Below are 20,470 nucleotides of genomic sequence, written 5' to 3' on the forward strand. Positions count from 1 at the left end.
TCTATATCTTGCCCACCTCGTGCTTTGAAAACTAAACAGCCAACTCATCGTTTTGGATTTTACTAACAGTATGACCTTTAAGTAGGTTGCCGATCATCGTTGCCACCTAATATCAGCAATATGAATACTCTGAACAAATGACACACATATTGTTTCCTTTAGGCCTACCTAGATAGTCTATCATTTTTTAGGAAGCATCGAATTGAGATCGTCCTAGTGGATTGTTAGCATTCATAGCTTCAAAGAAGCTGTCTTGGCAGAAATACTTACCCAGCTGATGCTATCCAGCAAATTTCCCTCCTGCTCGTGGAACCGGCCAAGGCCAGTAGTCGTCGTGTAGGAATACTGGTGTCGTCCCAGATTTACGTGCTGCGGCTGCTGTTGTTGAGAAGATGACGGCTGCTGCTGAAGAGGCTTTGTCTGTTGCGGCTGTTGTTGCATTGCATTTGTTGCGGACCAGTCGCCGCCAAAAGCCTCGGGGCTGTCGGCATTGATCACTTGTGGGTGACCCCACAGCGCCTCACCGTTGGCTACACCGGAAAAGACCATGTTGCTGCTGCTTGGAGCATATGGGGCAGTTGGTGCCATAGGTTGCCCCGGTAGGTTGAACTCGGATGTCTGCTCGGTGGCAGTACGGCCCACAGTGCCCGGCGGTGCCAGTGTCCGCGGAATGGACTCCTGGTCATTTGTAGCTGTCTGGTACCTTTGCTGCTGCTTTTGGTGTTGTTTATGCTGCAACTGCAGCTGCGACTGCGGCCGTTGTTGTGGTTGTTGTTGCAGCTGGTTGTGGTGGTTATTGTGCTGATGGTACGGATTACCATTACCCAGTGATTGGTACGGATGTGTGGGTAGTTGGAATGACATTGAAGGTATTGTTCCCGTAACCATGCTGGACGTTCCACTCGTAGAGAACTGCAACAGATTGGTAATACCAGGCGAGAAGATCTCATTTTTGACCATCCCAATATCTGGCATATTCCGATTCGGCTCCGTAGCCATACGGTGTGGTGGCATACCTGGCATCGACATCCCTCCATTCGCCGCTTTGGTGGTCTGCTGAGCCAGCTGAGCCTGCGGAACTGCTTGCTTTGTAGATGTCGGCGCACGTAATTTGCGAAACTCGCAGTAGGTAGCACTCTTTTGCATGACTTCATAAAGAATGCCCTGTGCCTTTTCATGGAGCCCCTGTGAGGGATCCGTGTCAAAGACATAGTCAAGACATCTGCTAGTGCGGTCGGATTCGCTGACCGACTGGCCATGGAATGCTTCGGTGGTGAGTAGCAGGGCAATCTGGTACTGCATAAAGGCACCAAGATACCAGCGCCACTGGGCGTACTCCGGATTTGTTTCCAGCTCAATACCAATTTCGATGATACGAATACCGCTCTGAATCAGAGACGAGTGAAGGCGCTCGGAGAGGGGGTTGCTTGTATTGGAGTGGTATGGGTGGAGGACCATGACATGCATGCGACAAATGAAGAGCTCTTTGACCAGCTTTGTGTAGCGCTTAATAGGGGTGGTGTCGTCGAGGTAACCTTCGTACTTTTGGTTGAGACGGTGGCAGAATTTGTCAATTTTGGCCATCACGATCGTGAGATTTGATTTGCGCCGCTCGAGCTTAAAACGATCGATCCAAATGATGCGCATCATCTCGTTGACCTCAAACCGCAACACAGCAAGGAACGACGATGCCCAGCTCTGCTTTGAAGTGAACGGCACCATGTCTGCTTCGAGAGTCAAGTCGTCGTCATCGCAATTGTACGGCAAGAATGTGTCGTAATCCTCGCGATGGATTGTCGGACGTGGACCCTGAGCCTCGCACGTGCGAATATCCAAAAAGCAAAGCTGGTGCCAAATCAGACGGCGAACATGCGTTTCCAGGGGCGTCAGGCCAAAAGCGCTGCCGTCACGGTGTAGGGCCATACACTCAGCCATTCGAATGGCGGCTCCAACCATGATCGAGTGCGACCGCGAGACCTCGTCGCGGCAAAGTGCAACCTAAGATCCAATGTCAGACAACGGGAAGCACAAAAAATGGTAGCTAGCATAATGTGTATAATGCAGCACGTACAAGGTAAATAACAAAGGCTTGCATCGCCTCGACACTGGTGGTGCGGAGGAGGTTGGCCATGCCCAGCGAGGCTTCGACGCCATACTTGACGATCCCGACTAGATCTATTTTTCTGACGTTGAACTGGACGGCGATTGCCTGTTCATCAGCGGCAACCACACCGGAGAAGAGTACGGCGAGGACCAGAGCCTGACGTGGTCGGCGAGGCTGGCTTCCGCGGCCCACAAGTACCAGAAATTCGCTAAATTGCTGCTCGAAAGTGGGCTGATGCAGGCACGATGCAATGGGATGCACATTCGTAAAATATGTGTTCTTCAAGAAGTCACAGATCCATGACGACGGCAGCAGGTTCTGCACCGCGGGTACGGCTGTGAGATGGCCAAAGAGAGCACCGCTAGATGGCGGGATGTAATCGTTCGAAGGCCGTAAGAAGTCTGGAATTGGCGGTGCATCGCTCATGTTGTTGCCCTCGTCTCCATAGTCGCCATTGAAGCCGTCTCGTGTGGATGCTTTTGGCTGCGACACACTTGACGTATGCCTCTGAGAGCCGACCCGGTTGAGGTTGAAGCCAAAAGTCCCTGGTTTGCTCGCAAGAGCCACGTTGATCTACAGGATTTAGAATGCGTCCAGTCTATGAATCCTTCCTGACTTGGTCACTCTTACCTCTTCAGCTAGGCGTGGGCGATTCAGACCACCAATGCGCTCGGTCATGCGCATGCGACCGACCTTGAACCCGAGGTCGATCATGTCGTTGGTTGCCTCGTCTTCTTCGTCTTCGTCCATGCTGTTTTCGTCGGCGTGGTCATAGATCAAGTCCGAGGTGACCATGTGGCTGATCTCAAGCCCAGTTTCGGCTGGGTCCAATGAATACGCCGGCACGTCGGATCCTAAAAGGCCACCGCCGATGCGCTGGTGGACCACTGATTTTTGCAACTGAAGTTCAAGTGAGCTGACTTTTTCCTTGATCTCAGTAATCTTTCCCTGGCTGTCGGGATCCAGGCGGTCGCCAAGATAGATGCAGACGCGGCCGGACTTGCGGCAGTGGTCGCAAGGCTGGGTTCGACCGCACTTCATCTTTCGACGCCGGCACTCGAGGCACGATGTAATACCGCGCATCCTACGCTTGACGGGCTTGTCATCGTGCGGTTTGACGTCGCCGCCGCCGGTCAAAAACTCCCGTCCGCTAGAAACAAGCGGCTTCTCGTCAAACATTTTCTCGCATGCTATTGACACCTCCTGCGGGCTATCGGCATGGTGGACCTTGAAGCCAGGAAGAGGCTGCTGCGGCACCTGCTGCAGTGGTGGAGGGCGGTGTCGTTCTGGGATCTTGGTTGCTGGAGGTGGAAACGGTGAGCTGTCTGGCAAACTCATTTGCTCCGAAGGTGGCCTTATTGCCGAGTAAGTTCGATGTGATTCCATCTTGTAACCGGGGTCCTGGGTGACGAGGCTGGGTGTCGTTGTTGTTGTTGTTGTCGTTGTTGTTGTCGTCGTTGTTGTAAGGAATTGAACTGCGAGCTTTATCTCGATTCTTTCACCCCTGCACTGATCAAGAGGAGCCGAGAAAGCCAAATTGCAAGTCAGAAGTACAAGACCAACGACCTAATCACGTCCTCAGTGCGTGTTTTGCTCTTTTGGATTCTTTGTAGTCTCGCGATCCAAGGATTGACCTGTTTGTACAAATCACCACGCAGCGTCAACCGAGGCTTCAAGGCTCCGTCGACGGACAACGGGAGGTTGGTTGCAGAAAAAGAATCTTGTTCGAGACAATCTTGCCGTAATAGGGCAGTAAAAACAGCGTTTCCAGTAAACGAGTGTGTATCGCGATGCCTTTGGGATACTCGAAAAAAATAAGATGCAGGGATAGGGAGAGAAAGAAAAGTTGTGCAATACGAAATCTGACTGTCGACATAAAAAGGCAAGGGGAAGGTGCCACGGGGAAAGACGGGGGTAGCAAAGCCTACGCAGGCCAGGCTGGAAAGAAACGTGGTAGTTGAGACAAAATAATAAATGCATGAGAAGGAAGGACCGAGCCAGCCTGTGGCTTTTGTTTGTTTTCTGTTCTGTTTTGTGTCTTGCTCTTTCCCTGGACAGCTTCTGGGTCCTTCGCTCTTGCTTCCTTTAGGAAGCAAATTTTATTGCCTCTTGCCCTTTCACTTCTTTCAACACCTACCTATCCGGGCATTTTGACCTTCTTTTGCACGTTGGTCCTTCCCTCCCTCGCTCCTTCCACCATTCATAACTCACGTTCTCACCCCCTCTTTCCTCGGGGCCTCAACAAGGACGTGGTGTGTGTAACCATGGGAACTCCGTAGCGAGAAAAAGAAAAGGCGTATCCGACAAATAGGGGAGGCGGTTAAGCCGAAGCCGAAGTTGTATGCGCGCTTTCCTTTCCCTTTTTCGGTTGGCCGTTATGTCTCTCCCTCTTTCCTTTTTTACTTTCTTGCTTTCCTAATTCGGATTACACCTTCCAAACAGTCCACTAGCACTTTTACTGTTGGTTACAAGGACATTTCACCTCCTAGGCTCTCATACATATACAGTGCATACCCTGTACAACCTGTGTACGACGTACATCTTGCAGAAGTTGCAACAAAGCTCCAGTACACATCCAAGAGAGATACAAGGGGGGAAACGAACACAATCAGCACTGCCCCTTGTCGTCCCCAACCACCCCATTGGCGCACCAAGGTCTCGACAACCTGCACGCGGAGCCGATCGCACATATGAGCAGGAAACGTTCGCCCTGCTGCGGCATATGGCATGTAGTGTACAGGTCGTGGAGCCGCGCGGTACATACAGGTGTACGTTCACACAAAATCAGAAGACAGAAAGGCAGAAAAGAAATCGGAGCACAAAATATGCGCATCATTCGTGCTCATGTCTCACACACGACCCACCGATACTGGGAATGTGAAAAAAATGATCGAAAGAGGAGGGCAGAGACGGAAAGAAGAGTTCCGAGGAGCAGCAGACAATGTCTATCGGAGCGATGTGAGGAAGATCGAAGTATACCAGAGCAGGAACAGCTGATCAAAAACACAAAATCAAGTATATGGTGGGGGGCAGAACACAAAGTTTCTTGTGCAAGAGTTTCGTTCTTCCGTCACTCCTTCTGCCGTCCGCCTGTTCACTGGTTTCGTATGTCGTACACCCGTCAAAGTCCCGCGCCACCCAGGTCAACAAACCGAGTGGATTTGGCTTCGAATCGAAGAAAAAAAAATGCAACGAAAGGGAAAAGGAGACACATACGCGGTACAAAACGCTTAACCCAAATATGAGAAAGATACGTTATCCATCAGAGAACGGAGCCACAACTATCCGTCTCCCCATCCACTCTTGAGGTTCCCAACAGCGAGACTTTTGTGGCGAGCGGGTGTGACGGCTTGTGCGTCGCTGTGATGGGACGAAAAGGGAAGTAAAATGCAGAAACCCAGAAGGAAGGAATGAAGAGAGAGAATCACAGACAAAACACAAGAAATAGCCAGATACGTACCACCAAAGCCAGTCTGAAAAGACACGACGGAGGTTCCGGGGAAGGATGAGTCCTGCCCCCGAAAGGCAAAGACACGATGGACCGAGAGGGTACCAGAGGTTCGATGAACAAAGGCCTCGGAGAATGCGGCCAGCTGAAAGTGAAAGGTGCTTATCGCTTCTGTTATCGGGTAACCGACACAAGGTTGGCCACATGGAGCGAGAGAAATACGTACTGAGGAAGAGGAAAGTTACCTTGTTCGAAGATGAATTAGAAATGGAAAGCACACCGACAAACATGAAGACGTGGGAGGAGAAATAACGGCCAAGAACGTAGCACACTATGAGAGTCTTTGTTCGGCAACACAATTTCTTTACAGTGTCTTCTCTGTTTGCTTAGCCTTTTTTGGCCACCTTGCCAGACGTCTCGCCCGCTCGCTTCTCGAGACCGCCGAAAGTAAGTTCCCGAGAGGCGACCGCATGGCTTTTTTACCTGTGGGGGGCTTCACTGTGGAGGACGGTTGCGTCTCGCTAATAGAGAAAAGATATAACAAAATAACCAGGAACATCCCTGAACGCTTGTATATAATTATGGTTTTGATTCATCTTCACAAAGTTGTCGAATTCAATACGAATTATGCTATAACATTGCAATGCATTGCAGATTCGTCTAGAGATATCATTGACGTTTAAAAGAGACGTAACAGAGAAATCCAGAAAAAAAAATCACAGGTGGACCAATCACTAGCGAAGTATATCGGTGGACAGAGGGCAAAAAACGCACTCTGTGCATCGTTAGATGCGATCAAGATACGGGAGAGACGGGAACGGGATCAGGGAATACGGAGAGATAGAAAGACGAGACGGCGGTTGGCTGCAGGACGTGATGCACGTCAGCGCCGGCTGGAGGTGAGGATAGTTGTAGGACGGCTGTCAAAATATACTACTCGTTGTACTGACGAGATGGCAAGGACATGAGATCTGGCCATGGTATCGAGAGCGATTGTTCTGAGGCGACATCATTGCTGCAAAAGTTCATCAGACTCCAGGCAATGAGGACAGGGTTATGAAGAGATATTCGTGACTCGATCGCGGAGGGGAAAGAGACAAAAGGGGCCAGTTTAAGTTTTGTACAACGCCTAATTCACACCACGTTGCATTACCCTTGAGAGCAGGAGAAAATGAAGAGGAAAGCTAGGACACATCCAGTCATACGGTCAGACAAATGCTGTGTGACAGACATAGAAGGAGAACCGAGCAAAATAAGCGACACGACCTGCAACTATACACTTTGTCGTGCTCTTCACCCGTGCTTACAGTGTGGACGATTGTCAGTAAAATAGACTTGTTCTTATGTAGGGATGACTTTTGCGTGTCATTGCCAGTGCAAAACAATAAAATTAGAAGGCGTGGGTTGTTACGTCAAGTGCATGCTTTTGTCGTTTGAATGTGGATATGTGTATCTTTATTGTGTAGCTCCGTTGGATTTTTGATTATTTTAATGGAGATATGATTTTGTCTCCACGACACGCCGAGCTTATATCTCCACTCTCATGTCAGTTTCCACGGCGAATCCGCATGGCTTCCTGTTTATGATGCTCCTTGACGGCACCACGCCAGCGGACTAGAGCCCGCTCGCACTCCGCCGCTGCCTTCATACCGCGCTCTCGCGTAACAATGGCAAGGAACCACCGCAGACGGCTTGTCCGGCCAGGCAAGGCATCGTCGAGGTCGCGCGTGATCAGGTGGAAAAGAGCGCGGAGAACAGTAGGCGAGGCCAGGGGCAGAGACGGGGCCGGCATGGAGACGGGGAGTGGTAGAGAATGTTTCATGCCCTGCAGCCTTGCCTTCTCCGCCTTGCTTGTGTTCGAGGCAAGAATTGCCCAGCACAGCTCGACGCCACGGAGCGCGCGCCGGGGTACCAGGTTCGGCGCTAGAGCAAAATGCATAGCAAGCTTTTCGATGAGGCCGACTGTAGCCGCTCCCAGCTCCTTGGCAGGCTTGTACGTCCCATTCGATTTCGATTTCGATTTCGGTTTCGACTTCGACTTTGATAATTTCGCGGGGTCTTGGCTTGCGTTCATCGCATGGGAGACGGGTGTGCCTTTGCTGCGGGGCAGTAGGTCGAGCGCGTGGGATACCTGGCCCGGCGACAGTTTGCCAGCATCGAGAGCCGTGCCCAGATCATTGGCAAACTTGTCCCAAAAACCAATGTTCCAATAGGGTTGGGCTGGCGGGGGCGTTTGCAGGGGGATGGTGCTCGTATACATCTCGTGCAGTTGTATCGCCGTCTCGAGGTCACCAATAGCCCAAGCCAGTGACTCGTAAAACGTGTTCGGTGGGAACGAGGGGAGCCCAGCTTGCACAGATTCTGAGCGTTCCGAGGATTGTGAGGATTCTGAGGACTGGGCCGACTGCATGTGCGCCAGCAGCGCGTTCAACGACTCGACGAGCACGTCCGGTGCCTCACGGCCCAGCTTCTCGCGCAGGCCCCGCAAGAGGCTCACGTACAGGGCCACGCACTGGCCGCGGCTGTGCTTGGGCCAGAACACGGCCAGCGCGAGCGCCGCCAGCGCACAGGGGTGGTCGTACGCTGCGGTCACGTCCTGCGAAGCCAGCGCCGCCATGGTCTGCTCAAACGAGCGCCGCACCTGCTGCGTGACGTAGCCTCGGCTGATCCACTGGGCGAGCAAAAGCTCACACAGGTCGACATGGCCGAGGTGTGCGCTGCGCATGTGCCACGCGTTGTTGCTGGCAGCAGTTGCTGTCTCTGTTTCGGTTTCTGTGGCCGCGAGTACTAATTTCCTTGGTTCTTCTTGTGCGTCCTGTGTGGTTTGTGTCGTCTGTGCTGTCGTGGCCACCTGTGTTGTCTCAACTTGAGCCTGTGACGCCGACGACTGCAGCTGCGACATGGTCTTGAAGAGGCAATCTTGCCGCACACTGGGCATGTGTGCCAGGGTGAGTAGCCAACCCGGAATGGTGGAGGAAGGGGTCGTAATGGTGTGATTCGTCGCGGAGATCTTGGGGTCGGGCCGGCCGCTGTTGCTGGAAGGCAAAGAGGCCGCGACCAGTAGATTGGTGGTCGCATCGATGAGCTTGTCGTGCTGAACAAGGTCAATGTGCTCAAGGGCGTCGGCAATCTCTTGCGCCTTGGCTCGCGTGAGGGTATGGGACGATTCTGCTGCCGCGTTCCTTGTTTCTGTGAGCGTACTTGTGGCCAGATTCTGGTTGACAAAGACGGCGCACAGATGCGGCGGGAGAAGATCCGCCACGCTCGTGAGGAACTGAGATGGTGTGGCCAACAGCGTCTCGAGTGCCATTGTCATCACCCATGGACTTCTGCTCCTACGGTTGTTTCTGCTGCTGCTGTTGGGCAACAGCTGTGAGACGTAGACATAAAGGTCGCGCCAGAAGGTAACACCATAGTCGCTCGCATTGAGAAGACGACATGCACGAATGCCCTCCAGCACGGCAGAATACAGCTTTGACGCATTTGTCTGAAGCGCATGCTCTCCTTCCTTATCGCTCAGTCCCTTCCAAATGAGACCAACTGCTTCACGAGACTCGTCGACGGTCATAGCGGCAAGGGCCAGGTGCGACTGGAGATCCCTGCATATATCGTCTAACCGGCGACTAAAGTCCTTTTCCGATAGAGTGGAGATGGACTCGCGCCAGGTCTGCACTTTTGTGAACATGAGCTGGGCGGCCATGCTCCGTTGCATTGGCTCGATTGACTCTGCCGGTGATGCTGCTTCAGGCACGGGCTGCTCACCGCCGAAGCCTGCAAGCCATGCAGGAAAGACTGACGTGCTGCTTTCCCGAAGGCGTCCGCGGCTGCTGTTGTCTTGGACTTGCCGTGACGACACCACGTTTTGTTCTGACAGCTCCTGTGCCCTCCGTGGTGGTGACCATGTCCACTCCCGCAAATCTGGCGCATTCGGCAGTCCCCATGCCGGCAGAAGAGGTCCACCGGGGCCAAGGGACAGCTGCGAGCTGAGCTGGTCGGTCATCTGGCGCTTCCCAAGGCGGCGGCGGCTTTCGAGTGGTCCCGGGACATTGCTAGCAAAGCGTCGAGTGGTCGTCGTAGAGGCAGGCGGTGCGGCGATGCGGCAGTAGTGGGAAAATGCGCGGGCCAGAACCAAGTCGGTGATCCAGATGCCGTCGAGGGCGGTGGCAGAAGTGGATGCGCCGGGAGAGCTTGTGAGGTGGCTACGGACAGCGCGGCAGCACCTCGACGCTGGCTGCGGAGCCATCGGAGGCAAAGAGGACGAGAGTGACGGCCTTCCCGAGACCTGGGAAGGGAAGGCCGTAAGAAGACGTGGCCGAAGGTCGCGGTTTAGTTTGTTTCCAGAATTCGGGCCTCAATATCGTCGCATGGTAACGTAGGGCGAAGGATACAAGGTCGGGGTCGGTATTCGCACCACCGAGGCCAAGATTTGCTAGAACCCGAGTTCCTAATCCCGCCGGTCAATTGGTGGCGGCGGAGAACCTTTCGTCGTGTGCCGGTCGTCGATGTTGAATGCTGTTCGTGAGCTTCGATTTGGTGTGGATATTGTGTGCTCTTTTTTTGCGGGCAGTTGGGGTGGGGCCTCTTCAGCATGTCTGTCCAACCAGAAACCGAGGATTGAATACCACTGCCACTTTCCCTTTACAGTGTACAGTGTGCATAACCCGTGCGTGAGGAGCCAATTCATACTGTACTGTTACCGATCTGCAGCCACCATGTCGCTCTACCTTATCGCGCTTTTACCCGTCCTGGGGAAAGGCCGACCCAGGCCCGTCGACCACTGTAAAATACGATTCTCGGCGAGCCGAGCTGGTGGGGCAGGAGCTTTTCAGAAGCTTTTCTCGTGTCTTAATCAGAGGAAGGCACGGCCGAGACGCGGGACTTGAACTGTGGCTCCAGACAGAGAATAAGACCAGATGCAAAACTCGGCTGCCGCGGACGGAAAAACGACAGACAATAATCGACAGGGCCACATCAACGCTGTGCATAATCATCTCGCCAACAATCACACCTCCATTCCCAGCAACGCACGGCTGGCCATCTCTCTACATATCACTGCAACTATGGGTCACGATTTCGCGCCGATGAAGAACGACCTGATCATCCGGGCCGCCAAGGGTAGGCATTGGAAGGGGATGGCAACCATATGGGCAGAATTGAACGCCCAGTTGAACACGGACCACGGGCTAACGATGCGTTGCAAACTGTAGGCGAAAAGGTCGAGCGGCCCCCGATCTGGATCATGCGCCAGGCCGGCCGCTACCTGCCCGAGTACCACGAGGCCAAGGGCGACCGCGACTTCTTCGAGTGCTGCCGCAACCCCGAAGTGGCATCGACCATCACGCTGCAGCCGGTGGAACGGTTCGCCGGGCTCCTGGATGCGGCCATTATCTTTTCGGACATTCTGGTCATTCCGCAGGCGCTGGGCATGGTCGTCGAGATGGTCGACAAGAAGGGCCCGCACTTCCCGCAGCCGCTGGTGGCGCCCGACGACGGGCAGTACGAGACGGTCATGGCCAAGGACACGCTGGCGGCGGTCGAGGAGCTGGACTACGTGTACAAGGCAATCACATTGACGCGCACGAAGCTGCAGGGCCGCGTGCCGCTGATCGGCTTCTGCGGCGCACCGTGGACGCTGCTGTGCTACATGGTCGAGGGCGGCGGCACGAAGCTGTTTGTACAGAGCAAGACGTGGCTGTACCGTTACCCCAAGGAGACCAAGGCGCTGCTGCACAAGATCGCCGAGGTGTGCGTGGAGTACCTGGCGCGGCAGGTGCAGGCGGGCGCGCAGCTGGTGCAGGTGTTTGACTCGTGGGCGGGCGAGCTGTCGCCGGCGGCGTTTCGCGAGTTCACGCAGCCGAGCCTGGCGTACATTGCGGAGCAGCTGCCGAAGCGGCTTGCCGCGCTGGGACTGGAGCGCGTACCGATGATCCTGTTCCCCAAGGGCGCGTGGTACGCGCTGGACGCGTGCTGCAGCAAGGAGACGCTGGGCTACGACGTGGTCGGTCTGGACTGGCAGCAGGACCCGGCGGCGGCGGTGGCCACGCGTGGCGCCCGCAAGGTGGTGCTGCAGGGCAACGCAGACCCTGGCATACTGTACGGTACGGAGGAGGGGATCACGCAGACTGTGAAGCTGATGGTGGAGGGCTTTGAGTGGAAGCAGCGGCAGTCTGGGTGGATTGTGAACCTGGGCCACGGCATCACGCCGTTTGTCAAGCCAGACACGCTCAAGTTCTTCCTGGAGGAGATCCACCGGCAGACGAAGCTGTAAGGCAGTTGGCCGTAAATCAAAAGGAAAGGAGTAAAGGCAAAAAAAAGTGCAATAAGTATATGGGTTACGGCTTATGTGTTTCTACAAAATGGTGGGTATCTCGACTCTAGGAAAAAAGAACAAAGTGTATTATTCTGTGTCTAGTCTAGTCATATCGGCACGTCATTCATCCGTCGTCTCCCAAGCTATCATAACTGACTACGATCCAGGACGTCGCCCAGGTCCGCTTTCCTCCGAGCCGCCGACACACTGCCTGGCTCTGCCGGTTCTTGGCACTGACATCGGCGGCACACCAGCCGTCACCCTTTGCGTCGTCAGCGGTGCCATTTCCTGTTTGTCCGTCGATTGTGGCATTAAACGCGCCGCAGTACTGCCGCAACAACCGTGCCGCTAGGGTCTTGGCCAGGCCGTGGCCCCGGTACTTGGGTTCCGTGTGCAATGTCCACAGCGAGCCGTCCACGCCCACAAACGCCCAGGCTTGGAGGGTGCCGTCCTGTCCTTTGGTCGCAGCCTTTTCTCGCAGTGCGACACTGGGTATGCCTAGCAGTGTATGGACGGTACGTGGAATGGACGTGCGGCTGATGACAAGGGAAGCATCATCTTGGGATCGCACCCTATCCCAGGACAAGGAAGCGCGGGCGCCGTCCGGGCCGCCGTCCGCCACGTCCTCACGGATACCCGTCGCAAGCTCCGTGTCCTCCGGTTGCGACAACACCGGCACGTCCTCGAAGCGGAAGAGCCACTTGTCGTATGCGTCAAAATACGTCAAGACGACGGCAGTGCGGTCGGGATCATCAGCCGCGTCGTCCGGGTTCTGCAACAGGTAGCGGATGCCATCATGGACGTTGGCTTTGACGCTCTTGACAACGTCCGCGGCGGCGCCATCCATACCAAAGCGATCAGGAAAAGGGACCGCCAGAGCGGGTGCAACGTCTTGGGCAATGGCGCGGATGCGACGAAGTAGGGCCAGCACGAGACGGCGGCTGCGGGCACGGCGGGCGGGCGACCACGAGGACACAAGCTCGGCACCGCGGTCGACGACCCAGGACGCGGGCTGGTCGTTGTCGGCGGCATACAGGTCCGCGCCAGGGGGAAGCGACTGGTCTTGGTCGGACGCATAGATCCAGGTAGCCGTCTCCCGGGCCTTGGAGAGGTCCACAAAGGCAGCCGCAAAGGGCGTGTGGACGGCGTCGTCTTCGACCTTCGACGGCACCTGGGCCCCGTCGTAGGCAAACAGGACGCGGGCATACTCGGAGGTGCCACTGCCCGTTAAACCACCCGAATTGATGCCGTCAAAGGCGCCGGCGGCAACCTGCAGGCGACGGAGGACCGTCAGCGAGTAGGGCAGGTGGGCGCGAAGAAGACGCAACTGCGCCTGCGTTGGCTTCACAGGGATCTCTTCGATAACCATATCTGCGGTGGGCAGAAGGACTGACTGTACTTGGTAGCCACTCAATCCATGTATGCTGGACCAGCTCGTCGAACCATAATATCCCGTATGGTGACCGTTGTGTCAGAGTCAAGCCAAGGCACGACTGTTGGGGTCCGTGTTAATAGGCCTTCTTTGGTCTCTTCCTGAAAATAACACGGCCGGTACCTGATTACCTGAAGGGGGATTTTTGTAAATCAATCTTTGCGCCCGAAATTTGACGTGGGGATTGCGAAATTGTGCTCACTTCAGTGCAGCAGTAATAGTGTTTTCGGAGCCAGAGCCGATTTACGATGGCTCTAGCTGTGAGTCACATTGTATGCCAGGCCTCACAGTGACAGTGCAAGTGTAACTATTAACGCCGTCTGCACGGCCGCCCGGAAGATCAGCCGAAGGAGGACAACCGATACGCTTTTGTGGTAAAACAGCAGGCAAGACAGAAGCAAAGCTTGTCCTTTGTTGTTTTGCGCCTTTGGACAAGACAGGAAGCAGGTTGCCGTTGTCCTAGTCGTTTTCCCCAATGTGTGTTGTCCCCTTCAAAACTCCCCACACTGATGGTCGCATGTATCTGGTGCTGTCCGTCCTCTCTATCTTTCGTTATCAGAGATGGCAATGCAAGATGCAGATATGCATGCAGGACGGAGCGTTTCGTTGTGATCTGTTATCTCTCAGGCTCCAGTGTGACATCTGCTCTTCTAATCTATATCTTTCGCCCCTCATTCTGTCCCACCGTGAAACTTACTTCGAACAACATCCCAGTGTGCAGCTGGAAAATCGAGCGAAACAGGACAAACGACAGAAAACGATACGTTGTAAGAGACACAAGAAAAGCAGACGTGAGAGAAATGTGCCATAAACTGACTGGTTGACAAATATAGGTAGGTGTGCGATACGGTCAGTGACTTTCAAAAAGAAGACGGGCGATATCTGACAAATCGTTATTCAAAATCTAGAAATACATCATGTTTGCATGGGGTAATAATATATGACATGAAAAATCGACAAAACACCATACAAGAAAAAGCCATACAAGAGAAGGCGCCAACCATTTACGCGGAATGCGCCAAAACAATGAAGACAAGACAAAACAAAAAGGCGAAAACGTGCTTCGCTGAGCGTGTACGAAAACGGCCAGAAACAAAGACAGAAAAGAAAGAAAACGAAAACGCCAGGCCATGATGATGCTACGCAGCGACCAAATCCCAACAGCCCGATGATCGACCTCCTTTTTTGAGCATATGTACGTGCGCATACGCGCGCCGAAAAACAAGACGAGAATGCAAGAAAAAGAGACAGCGGACACCGTCTACTTCTTGCCCAGCAGCCACTCCTTGCCCTTGGTGGCCAGGCTCTTCTCGGGTTGCTCGGGCCGCTGGGTGGGTGACCGGGGCTTCTTGCCGTTGGTGTCGTTGCTGCTGCGCAAGGTGGCAGACGAGGCAGACGAGGCCGGGTGGGCATCGTCGAGGACGGCCGAGCCAGCGGAGGCCCCGGCAGCTGCCTCTGCGTCCGCCGAGCCGGCCTTGAAGACGTTGCCGGCACCGCCACGGCCAGCGTGGGTTGCGCCATTGCTGTGACGACGAACGACACTAGGAGAGGTTAGTGGACACGCGTGATGTTGCCTTGAGACGCAAAGACGGATGGGGGGGATGCACGTACGGTTCCACGTCCTGACGGGCGCGCGTCTCCTTCGGGTCGGTGTTCTTGGCCATGTTGCCGGTTCCGCCACGACCGGTGGTCACGACGGACGTCCGCAAAACGGGGGTCTCGAGGTCCTTGGGCTGCAGCTTGGGGGACTTGGTGCTGTCGGCCATGTTGCCGGCGCCGCCGCGGCCATACGAAGCAAGATGGCCCGTCATGTTGACGTCGTTTGGCTGTGGTGGCGGTTGTGGCGGTAGTGGAAGAGGAGGTAAGTACGGGAGTGAGTGGGAGTGAGTGTGGGAGAATGTGAGCTGAACCCGAGTGGGCTGTTATGGCTTTGTTGAGTTGGATGAAGTGAAGGGACGAGTGTCGATTCGCAGCAAAGGGGACCGGACAGTCAGCTCTTTATGCTGAGCAGGAGGTGGACAGTGCGCTTTGCTGTTTTGCTTTGGTCACGATGGAGGAAAAGAAAAACTTCCAAAGGAGGGGAACGACGGTACAAAGGCAAAAAGAAACGAGGCTGCGCAATGCGTTGCCCCGAGAAGGGTAACTAGGAGCGTCTAACAAGACTGGACAGGGGAGAGTGAGGGGAACGTGGCCTTGGCCTAGGCCTTGTGGGACGTCACGTCACCTGCGCTCCAGGGAAAAATGATCGTTCCAGGGGATGGAGTGCTGGAGGAAAATGGGCCCTGGTAAGGTATGGGAAAAAACCACTACTCACACACCAGCTCTTGGGCAGAATTGATCACACGGAAGGCAAAAAAAAAAAGTTTTTTTTTCTGTCCTAGGCCATTCGATCGACTCCACAGGGTGCGTTTGAGACGGCAAGCTGTCAACAGTCTCTGCTGTGCGCACGCCAGATCGTTCTCAGCCATTGCGATGTTTGCGACACTCTCATAGCGAAAAGGGACCGAAAGGTAAGATCTTATTGCTGGGCGCACCTGCTGAAACATGGTGGCAATGTCCTACCCAAAAAGACGAGAATGGCAGGCCTACTGAGAGCTGAAAAAATGGCTGAGGCATTCTGAGGCATTGGTTTACGGTGTTCACTGTTCACCCATTTTTGATCCTGATCGTCACATTTGCCCAGCGGCACTGCTCTTTGAGTAGAAAGGTGGCAGATGGTCTGAAAAGTTTTTCGCCTTGTCCTCGTCTGGCGCGGTGCGCTCCTTGAACCCAAGACTGGACTTCCCTTACAAACCTTAAAGCTGGACAAACGGGAATTGGTAAATCAAAACGTAATGAAAATCCGTTTTAGGGGGAACTTTTGGTACCATTTTGCACGACGTCGGTTTTTAGTGCACAATTGGTCCGTTGGTCCATGGGCGAAGAAATGCGCAATTCTGTTGCCATCCGCACTTACACCCAAAATGAAAGTTGCAAAAAGGCACAAGATCAAATGGCTAAAGACAAGACCTGGGCTAGCACCTTAGTGCGTGCTCCCAGAACCGGTCACGCCTACACTTTTGGATGTCACCAGAGCTACGCGAGCTGGACGTGCTCGGCATGCCTGGGCTTTCTGTTGTGTGTCGCAGGGAGAAGAGCGAGCAGAGCGTGTTTCTGGCCACTGGGCATATCGTCGTCGCCATGCGATGCCGTCCTCCCTACCGGCCTTGCGTTAGCCACTCCTTCACCTCATTTGCGCGGCTGATGGCGCCTTTCGCCGCGACTGGAAGAACATCACGGAACTTAATTCCACATCATGGCCACGAGAGCTTGCGCAACTTTCACATGTAGGACGCAGGCAGGTAGGTTAGTTGTGAAGACATGTCCGGCTTTGGGCCCAAGTCCACGGGACTGAAATACTGAAATGGGAATAAAAGGAACATCTGTAAGATTCACATTCAAGAAAATTGGAATCCATATGAGATGCGCTTGTACGACTTTTGCTTCTACGGAAGCTCCGACCAGCCACGATTCTTTGCATGTCATTGTAAATTATTCCAGAGTTTATATGTGCTTTACAACTGCGGATTACGCCCTTGCATTGTAAACATGCGGTGACGAGAGACAGACGCCTCCCAATGGGTGTCGTTTGACCGTATATTTTCATACAAGACATGAAAACAATGTGACGATGCCTCGGTGTGGCAACTTATCGTATACAATTCATGCAACTATTTAGAAAAGGTGCCGTAGTTTTGTTTTCCTCAGACTTCGGGGCTACGCAAACTGCATCTTGCTCAAGTTCAAAGTACCAGGGCCAAGCACACCCAATGGATCCCCCACGACTTAAATAGCCTCTCTATTTTCCGCCTCTTCGCCCTACGAGCGTCACTCTGATTGCGAACGTGTAAGCTTGGCTCGTGGGTCGGGTGCCCGTTGCCTCTTCCCGATTGCCTTATGTGCAGCCCAACGCAAGGGGAATATAAATATATAAAAAGAAAATATATAAATAAAATATTTTACTAAGCAAAGTTGCAGGAAAGACAAGAGGACGAAGTCTCACACCTCCCACCCTCGAGAACATAAAGGCAAAATGAAGGTCGATGGAGAACAAGCCGGGGTCCAAAATCAGGCGACCTCAATCACGACAGCAGAAATTTGAAGCAGGCCATCTGGGGTAGTTTGACGCCAACGTTGTGGCCCGAACCAGCGCCTTGGACTTCCAAGCCCAATTAATGCAAGAAAGCTCTTAAGAGGCTTGCCATTTGTCTGCTGCCTTCTTAAGCAAGAAAGCTTCCCCAGGATCAGCTGCATCATAGTTTTTTAAGTGCGGCCTGCAGAGGAGGAAAGGGTGTCGTCACTTGCTACAGGACTGTGCACACCATTCGATGTCGAGATGTTTACAAATGCGGTGATGGTACTTGTTTGTCGGGCAAAGGAGAGCTTTCTTAAACTCGGATAAGAAAATCCAGGTTACCGTAGCTTTTCCAGGGCCAAGAGAAGGGGAGGCACCCAGGTACCTCTCGTAAGGCCAAACACGCAGAATGGAAAGGTTGATGCGGCTGAGGGCTTGTCAAATCGAGCTAAACGTACTGGTAGGATCTTGCTGTCTTCCTCACAGCTCTCCTCTTTATTTGCCGAGTTTTTGCTTGAGAATTAGTGTGGTGCTCGTCTTGTGGAATACGCAAAAGTTGTCGGTAAAGCTCTGCTGGCGAGCTGTTGGGTCATGCAGTCGACCTATCCGGATTGGGAAATACGAGCTTGTAGCTCTGCTGATGATGTAACCGCTGTCAAATATACGTTATAATACAAAGCAACTGGCATTTCAACGAGGCAAGCAGAAGTGAGGGATATGCTTCCCACGTCGGTGGCCTTGGTACATGATGTTAGTATTTGGCGGCACTTGTTTTCTCGTTTCGAGGGAGAGAGTATCTCAATCAGCAGCCTGTTACCAAGAACCAAAGCCCCGGGTCCTCGAGGCAGGGAGAGACAGCGAATGAAAGGAAGACACTTTCTGTACCGGAAAGCCCGTTTTGGGTACGTCAAAGACTGAGACACCACGTTTTTACTTGCATCCTGATTCTTTGATCTCGGATCCTTTGTACGATGTACGGAATCTCCATTGGTTCAATCGAGACAGCATATGTCCCTTGCTCCCGGACAATGGATGAACGAGGGAGACGAAAGAAAGAACATTGGCCAGCGGCAGGCAAACGCAGAACCTGTTAGTTCCCAATCCACGGGGTCATAACTTTTGCGTCACACGACCGCCGGTGTTTCGGTTAAGGCCGCGCGCAGAGCAAAGTAGTATAAAAAGCGCTGTTCAATTCATAAAAGTATCGCGAAATGTATTGTGAAACCTCTGCACTGTATATATGGAGAAGCTAATGAAACAGCCGCCGAAGAAGTCCACGCCGCCAGTCTAAACAATGTAATACAACCTGTAGACATGGTATACCAAAACATTCACTTAAGCAAGATAGACACCCAACCGCATAGACAAGCCAATAACCCAAAAAAAAAAAAAAAAAAACAAAAAAAAAAAAATCAAAAAGATATCACAAAAACGCAACGAAATGAAATAACCCAGGCGCACCTGTTCAACAGAACCTGGCTTCCCTCAGGGATTGCAGACAAAATTGGATACACCGTATTGCCGCGACCAAGACCATTGCTGCTGTTGGTGGGCAGGCAAAAATATAGGCAGCATCTAGAGGGACAAACCAGATGGTCGGAACCAAGGGATAATTTGGCCAGAAGACACCAGACCAAAGGAAATGAAAGAAAAAGGTGCGTTGAATAAAGTTCGCCTCCAGAATGTTGGTCGTCCCTTCGCTAGTACCAAATAAGGGGCCTGTCCGAGATGTCGTCTTAGTGTGTTCTGTTGGTTCGTATTGGCTGCGGAATTCGCTCCGTCATCCTCAAGTTTCTCTTATGTTTACTCTACCAAAAGCTGGTTCGCAAAAGTTGCCTAGGTGTTCGCGCCCGTTTTCGTGTTCGGCGACCGTGCCAGAGGGGCTGGGCTTGCTGTCATCCCTGGCGTGTTAGAGACAGTATGACGCACAACCGGAAAACGCTGGAATACATGATTGTTGATATGGGAGACGTTGTCGGTACGATTTTGTCGCTAATCGGTGATGCCGTCAATGGAAACGGTACCAAGGTATAGTGATGCAGTTGTGGGCCAAAAGAATGTGAAAATGGATAGAGACAAAAAAGCGGCTAACGACACCACCCAAGTCACAGTTTGGTGAGATCGACAGACGGCGTCCTCGTTGTAGTTTGGCATCTTCACTCGTAGTCGTCGTCGTCATCGCCGCGGCCGTTCTTGCCGATGCCTTCTTTCCGGATGGGGATCTTGATTCCTTGTGTCGCAAACGTCTTGCTCAGCACCGTGCTCTCGCACACGCCCGGGAACTTCTTGGCGGAGTAGACCGTGAATACGTCACTGAAGCAAGATGCCAGGACAGGCGCCTTGCCGGTGTTGACATGTTGACCACCAGGTGTTCCAGTGGGAGATCCGCCCAGTGGTCCGACGTTAACAAACGAAAAGCGCAGGCTGTCAATGTTAGTATGCAGAATAATCGTATGGGTTTGGATCATTGCAGTGAGCGAGAGTGTGCTTACCGGAAGTTGCCCTCAGTACGAACACTAAGATCCTGGAGGACAAACCAGATGCCAATCTTGTCGGCAGGGTCCTGGAGCCGGAACGCACTAGCGGCCAAGCTGCCGATTAAATTCCGGGTGAACATGCCCTGGGGCTGGTTTCCCTGGATCAGGCGCTGCGTCATCATGTCACCGGGTCCACCGAAGACTCGCGGAGGGCCGTAACCCGGAGCCTGCGAAGAGAGCTGCATGCCATAATCGCCTCCGTGATAGCCGCCGTATTGGGCCGACTGGCCGTAGCCGTTGGACTGCTGCATGTACGGAGGAGCGACTTGAGAGTACGCCAACTGCTGACCGTACGGATTCGCGCTCGACTGGCCATACATGCTCGATCCATAGCCTGGTCCACGCGAGTCGGACTGTATTAATGGCGAGTAGGTTGGGGTGTTCTCCACCTGCTCGTACGAGGCAGGGGTCGTAGATGAAATGGAAGGCGTGGTGGTCGTGTGCCGCACCAGGTTGACCTCCTTGAGTGCATCTTCTGACCACAAATCGACGTTCAACACAAACATTGTGTGCTCGATTTCACTG

The 20,470-nt window shown here is 53.4% G+C and overlaps 6 protein-coding genes across 6 annotated transcripts; 1 reads left to right on the forward strand and 5 right to left on the reverse strand.

The window, feature by feature from the left end:
- Positions 1-180: 180 nt before the first annotated feature.
- On the reverse strand, positions 181-3,490 carry SPSK_05872 (Fungal specific transcription factor; the record flags this gene model as incomplete). The annotated part of the gene is made up of 4 exons (XM_016732581.1): positions 181-213; positions 271-1,998; positions 2,072-2,677; positions 2,735-3,490. 4 exons carry the CDS (start codon positions 3,488-3,490, stop codon positions 181-183), a joined length of 3,123 nt encoding a protein of 1,040 aa, XP_016592113.1.
- A 3,608-nt stretch (positions 3,491-7,098) lies between these two features.
- SPSK_05937 (uncharacterized protein) lies at positions 7,099-9,795 on the reverse strand (the record flags this gene model as incomplete). The annotated part of the gene is made up of 1 exon (XM_016732645.1): positions 7,099-9,795. One exon carries the CDS (start codon positions 9,793-9,795, stop codon positions 7,099-7,101), a length of 2,697 nt encoding a protein of 898 aa, XP_016592114.1.
- A 670-nt stretch (positions 9,796-10,465) lies between these two features.
- Positions 10,466-11,820, forward strand: SPSK_06300 (uroporphyrinogen decarboxylase; the record flags this gene model as incomplete). The annotated part of the gene is made up of 2 exons (XM_016733006.1): positions 10,466-10,667; positions 10,760-11,820. The coding sequence occupies 2 exons, from the start codon at positions 10,466-10,468 to the stop codon at positions 11,818-11,820; spliced, it is 1,263 nt and encodes a 420-aa protein (XP_016592115.1).
- Positions 11,821-11,986: 166 nt separating this feature from the next.
- On the reverse strand, positions 11,987-13,231 carry SPSK_11041 (uncharacterized protein; the record flags this gene model as incomplete). Its single annotated transcript, XM_016737260.1, has 1 exon — positions 11,987-13,231. One exon carries the CDS (start codon positions 13,229-13,231, stop codon positions 11,987-11,989), a length of 1,245 nt encoding a protein of 414 aa, XP_016592116.1.
- A 1,324-nt stretch (positions 13,232-14,555) lies between these two features.
- Positions 14,556-15,105, reverse strand: SPSK_06669 (uncharacterized protein; the record flags this gene model as incomplete). The annotated part of the gene is made up of 2 exons (XM_016733370.1): positions 14,556-14,835; positions 14,906-15,105. 2 exons carry the CDS (start codon positions 15,103-15,105, stop codon positions 14,556-14,558), a joined length of 480 nt encoding a protein of 159 aa, XP_016592117.1.
- Positions 15,106-19,564: 4,459 nt separating this feature from the next.
- SPSK_06520 (VeA-like protein) lies at positions 19,565-20,451 on the reverse strand (the record flags this gene model as incomplete). The annotated part of the gene is made up of 2 exons (XM_016733224.1): positions 19,565-19,832; positions 19,901-20,451. 2 exons carry the CDS (start codon positions 20,449-20,451, stop codon positions 19,565-19,567), a joined length of 819 nt encoding a protein of 272 aa, XP_016592118.1.
- Between the last annotated feature and the right edge of the window lie 19 nt (positions 20,452-20,470).

This window comes from Sporothrix schenckii, assembly GCF_000961545.1.
Source record: "Sporothrix schenckii 1099-18 chromosome Unknown Cont38, whole genome shotgun sequence".
NCBI lineage: Eukaryota > Fungi > Ascomycota > Sordariomycetes > Ophiostomatales > Ophiostomataceae > Sporothrix > Sporothrix schenckii.